This window comes from Mus caroli, chromosome 7, assembly GCF_900094665.2.
Source record: "Mus caroli chromosome 7, CAROLI_EIJ_v1.1, whole genome shotgun sequence".
In the NCBI taxonomy this organism is placed as follows: domain Eukaryota; kingdom Metazoa; phylum Chordata; class Mammalia; order Rodentia; family Muridae; genus Mus; species Mus caroli.
Window position 1 is genome coordinate 122,382,532 of NC_034576.1, and position 5,515 is coordinate 122,388,046.

General features: G+C 37.3%; 1 protein-coding gene across 1 annotated transcript in view; it reads left to right on the forward strand.

Annotated features, from left to right (window-relative positions):
- LOC110298830 (ATP-binding cassette sub-family A member 3-like) overlaps positions 1-5,515 on the forward strand; it is a 105,091-nt gene that overhangs the window by 24,283 nt on the left and 75,293 nt on the right. The window contains exon 11 of the mRNA XM_021168316.1: positions 1,350-1,531. Coding sequence (XP_021023975.1) covers positions 1,350-1,531 — 182 coding nt within the window. The remainder of the gene's footprint in view (positions 1-1,349; positions 1,532-5,515) is intronic.

Sequence of the window (5,515 nt, forward strand, 5' to 3'; positions counted from 1 at the left end):
TGGTTGTGAGCCACCATGTGGTTGCTGGGATTTGAACTTTGGACCTTCGGAAGAGCAGTCGGGTGCTCTTACCCACTGAGCCATCTCACCAGCCCCTTGACTCATTTTCAAAATCTGAGTCTTTACTAAATTTCTCATTTGTATCCTGAATTAATCTTCTTTAATTCATTTAGCTTTTTAAATCTGGATTTATTAGACTCTTTAAAAATTATTCTGTTGAATTCTTTATCTGGCAGATCACACACTTGGATCTCTTTGGAGCCTGTTGGTAGTTGTGGACTTTAACGGGTGTACTCTTTCTTGTTTAATTTTGCTTGTGTTCATCAGTGCAGCTGATTTTACTTGTTTGTACACAGTAGTAACTTTCAATTTCCTACATGCTAGCCTGGAGAATAGAAGTCGAACCTTACTTCTTCTTACTGATGAGTATAAGTTTATATGGATTGTTGGTTGTAGTCATGAGAATTCGCCTTAGAGAACTGAGGTATTGCTGCTTCACACCCAGATATTCGCTTTAAGGATTCTATGATTTTGTGATTGTTTATGTCACTGTAACTTTTAGTTGGGCTTGGCTAAAATTTTTCTTCCATTATTTTTTTACTTCCTTTTCCTCCTGGGAAATCTAAATGTAATAGTGTCATAAAAAAAATAGATAGTACGTGTCTCCAGTATACAACTGCAATTTCCTTCTTTAATCCTAAAGTATCTGGATATGGTGGGGGAGGGGTCTCTAGAAACACCACAACAGAGTGTTGAAATGTTAGAGGCAAGAAGGAAGTCCAGTTCAACAAGATTGAGTGGCCAGAGTTGGTTCAAACTTTGAAAGTCTGGCCCTGGGTAGTTTTGTTTTAAGCATATTTAAGCACAGAAAACTTGAGAAAAAAATCCTGGTGATAATCATCTCAATTCTGTGTTCACAATGAAGCTTAAGATATGACTACATCAAAGCTCTTATAAAATTAAAGTTATACCTTCCATATTCCAAGAAAGGTTCTATGGTTTAAATGAGAAAGCAGGCTCAAGGGAAATGGTGCTTGTTATAAGGGTCTGGGAGGATAGTGCTATAGATTGACTAAGATGAACAGACTCAAGATAAGTTTCTGTGGGAGCCAGTGTGGCCTGGTACATAGAAAGAGCACAGAGAGTTCCATGCCATTAACCATATCCATTCCAGCATTCTAGATGAAAAACAGGTTATACATCTTTTTCTCTGAAGAGCCCACCCCTGCATGTTTAGCATTTCTGGTCTTCCTGTGTGTATCTGTAGGCACAAGGACCTACATGCCTCCTACCCGTTTTCTTCAGCCACTGCTGGACATCTGAAGTAACTGTTTCCCCTTTTGTTTCAGGGCATGGCGCTCAGTGGAACAACTTCGCTACAAAAGTAAACGCCGATGATGACTTAACCTTGGCCCACATAATAGGAATGTTTTTATTTAGTGCTTTTCTGTATGGCCTTGTGGCCTGGTACTTAGACGCTGTCTTTCCAGGGACGTATGGTGTACCCAAGCCCTGGAACTTTTTCCTGCAGGTGAGCACCTGCATGCCAGATATTTAGAACCCCAACCCCAGTCCTTCAGTACCTAGTGTGCGGTACCGAAGCAGGATTATATGTAATGGCCTTTCCATAGGGATGGGTGGTATAAGACTTCCCGTTTCTGGGACAAATACCTGAGAGGAACAACTCAAAGCTTCAAGTACGCTTTAGTCCATATTCCCAAATTACATCACTCTGAGATGAGGCAAGGCAGAACGTGTTTGTGGGAAGGCATGACAGAACAAAGCTACTCATCTTGTAGAAACCAGGAAGCAAAGCCGGGATGTCTGTGCTGGGGGGATCCTGCCCTCTTCACGGTTAGCCTAATTAGTGCCTGCGTTACTGGATGTTGCTGCTCACAATCAACCTTGTTGCCTCCCCAGTTACTCATCTCTATAAACACCCTCAAAGACATACCCAGAAATGTGTTTTATTGAATACCTTGACAAATCTCAAGGCAATTAAAGGACAGTGAAGATTAACCACAGTGCCTCATCCTATTTTGCATGATCACCACTCTATGTAATGAAATGATTTTCTGCAAAGAGATTCCATTTGAATGAATGCACACTAATAATGTCTATAGACCTGAGTGTGAAGAGGAAAAAATATGCTCATGTCTCTTTTTAGTTTTTTTAAAAAATATGACCATGCATATTTATGGAAACTGGTATAAAATTTAATGCACATGTATAATGAGTAGTTTATCAAATCAGGTTAATTACTATTTACACTTCAAGTTGAGAAACTATTAATTTCTCCCTTTTAGTTCCTTAGAAGACACATTAATAGATCAGTGTAAATTACAGTAACCCTACCATGCTGTAGAACTATGTGTTCCCTCTAAGTTTATTTTATTTATTCCCGTTACTCTTTCCACATCTCAGCCTGTAGTGACTATAAATGATTCTGTATCTCCATGGGAACATGAGGTATATGTCTTTCTGTATCTGGGTTATTTTGCTTAGCATTGTTTTTTCCAGGCATTTATGACCAGGTAAACAAATGGCACAGTCTTCTTTTATGGTCAACCATATTCCATTTCATAGGCATATCCTACTTTATACATCTATTTACCCATCAAATCTATGTCTTGGCTACTGAGAATGGTGTTGCTACAAACATGAGAGCACAGTTGGGTATATGCCCAGTTGTGGGGTTGCTGTTTCTATTTTTTGTTCTTCTGGGCAACTTCTGCTGTGCTGTTTTCCATAATGGATGTGCTAATTTAAATTCTCAGCAGTAGTTTGCAAGAGTCGTTTTGCTCCACATTCAAAAACACTTTTTATGTTTGTTTTTGTGTTAGTCATGTGTGTGTGTGTGTGTGTGTGTACGGGGTGGGGGGCATCCCCTGTGGGGGTCTTCTTTCTTGAGGCCGTGGAGGGGAAAGAGAGTCAGTGGAGTGTAAGACTTTGTCTTATGAGATATTTAGTGTTGCTGTATAATAATAAAAAGTTTACTTATCTAAGTCTAAGTTACTATGCTACTGTAGCTGACCTGCCTTCTGTGTTCNTCTGAGGCCAGAGACTGCAGTCTCTGGCACTTAGCACCTCATCCTAAAACAGCAGGATTAATTAATTAATTAATTAATTAATTGCTAGAGCCTTTTTCCCTTTTGCCCAGACCTTACTTTTTGGACTGGGGAAGTTTGTAGTAATAAACTTCTATTGAATCATGAGAAGAAAATAATGTTTGCAGAAGGAAAAGCCTTTACAAGGCAAATATGCATAAGCTCACATAAGTTCATATACAGATTCATGAATGTGCATTTATGAATTTCCATTCAAACCAGTTGGGTCCACCTTGCACATATTCTCACAATTGCATACTTATATACACACATCTATACTTAACTATTCATATGGAGCAAAAGAGCAAGCACTGGTGCAGAAAGAACTCACTCATTCTGGATAAAAAATTGAGCTCCAATATTTACTGCATAGAGAAAGAAAAAGCTTCTACCCTTTTAATGCTAAATGAATTAAACCCAAGTTTGTAAGAAAAAAAAAAAACCTTTGTTCCTTTTAATAAGACTAAACCTCCCCTGTTATAAAAAAAAAGATCTGTTCTGTCCCATGGTAAGGAGAAGCCTGCCTGCTCCTCTGCATTCTGTAGCTTCTTTTCTTCCTCTTTCCCTCCGCAACTACACATTGTTCTCTTAGTTTTTTTAGATTACCTATAATTTCTAAGTTATTCCACTTTGCATTCTTTTTCTAATCTTGCTCTTTCTTCCTGCTCTGATGTCAGAACAATGTTCTTATTCTCAATGCCTTTTCTCCCAATGCTATACCTCTACTTCTCAGTTCTTTTTGAGCTCAGTTCTGTCTAAAAAGTGTTCTGTCTAAAACAGTTCTCCTCAGCTCAATTCCCTCTCTGCTCAGTTCCCATAGCTCAGTTCTTCTGACTCCTCTCTTTGTCCTCAGCACTTAAGCATCTTTTGGAATACATGATCACATGTTAGAAAGTCCATCACAAGTTCACACACAAAAAAAATCAAATCATAAATTGAAATAGAAGTTTACAACAGAGAATGTTTACATGCATATCCATTGGGAGTAATTACCTAGCTAACATCCATCACCTGTCTCAGCTCCACAGGTTCACTGAAGGTTTAAAACCATAACTAAGTTATTAGTGAAGTTTTGTATAGATAAACCCAGTCAATTTTTTCATCTTCTATCCTAGCACGTGTTAGTTCCCTTTTCATGACCTTTGGTTGATTGTTTTACAACCTCTTGGAATGTGCTCTGAGTAGGAGAAAGTCTGGTTACTATCTAAGAGCAATTGACTGGTGACACGTGGGACACTGGCAGAGTTCTCATGGAAGTTTTGACTACCAGAAAATGACCTAATAACAGTCTCACTATAAAAGAGCTGAATAATCACTGATATAATTTTAGGAACTCTTATAGGATCATCATTAAGACTTAAGAAGTCATCTATTTGTCTATATAGCATCACTATAAGACAGTACATCTTTGTAGGTCTGCACAGATCTGCTCAAAAGGGGTGGACTAATTCCTAGTGATTGTTATATATGGTTAATAATAACAGGAAAAGCATATTAATTGCAGGAATCTTTCCTAAAATGAATTCTCTTAGGGCCTTGCCTAATAAGAGTGAATCTGTCACAGATTATATTATATTATATTATATTATATTATATTATAGTCTGAAGCAGACCATCTCAGGAAGATCACCTGCTATTATTAGCTTGTCCTATTATGGCTCCCAATGTGTATGTGTGTCTGTCTGTCTGTCTGTCTCTGTGTGTGATAATATATTCTTGTGCTTTTGATTTGTAGCTCTTGTAGTGATGCTGGATAAATTTTATTTACTGAACCTTTGTATGTCTTTTGAGAAATACCTATTCATATAATTTGCCATTTTGAAATTGCATTACACTTGATTTTCCTACTACTGAAGAGTTTCAGTTGTCTATCTATTCTGAAAACATTCCTTTTGAACAACTAGTTTAGAAATATTTTCTTCCATTTCATAGGTAAGTTGTAGTTGTTCTTTTGGGATGTTATTATTAAAAGATAAAAAGCACAAACTATCCATGAGTCTTAAAACATTGCCCCATTTTCCTTCTAGTAGGTTTAGGTGTTTGGTGATCATATATGCTGAAAGATTGGCCTTTGATCTCCTTCTGTGCACAGAGATCCAATTTTCTCAGCAACATTTATTGAAGAGACTTTTAAAATTCAATGTCTAAAAAATCAATACATTTCTTATATTTGGTACCTTCGTCAAAAACTAGCTTCTAATACATATATGGCCTTATATTTGGATTCTATATTTTGTTCCGTTTATCTGTGTGTGTTATTTCAGTGTTTTCCTAATTAGATACCACAGCTTTACAATATAGTGAAAGACCAGATATATGTATTTTGTAGTTAGATATTGTGTTTGTGTGTGAATGTGAATGCACAAACATGTATTAGAACACCTCTCTCTCTCTCTCTCTCTCTCTCT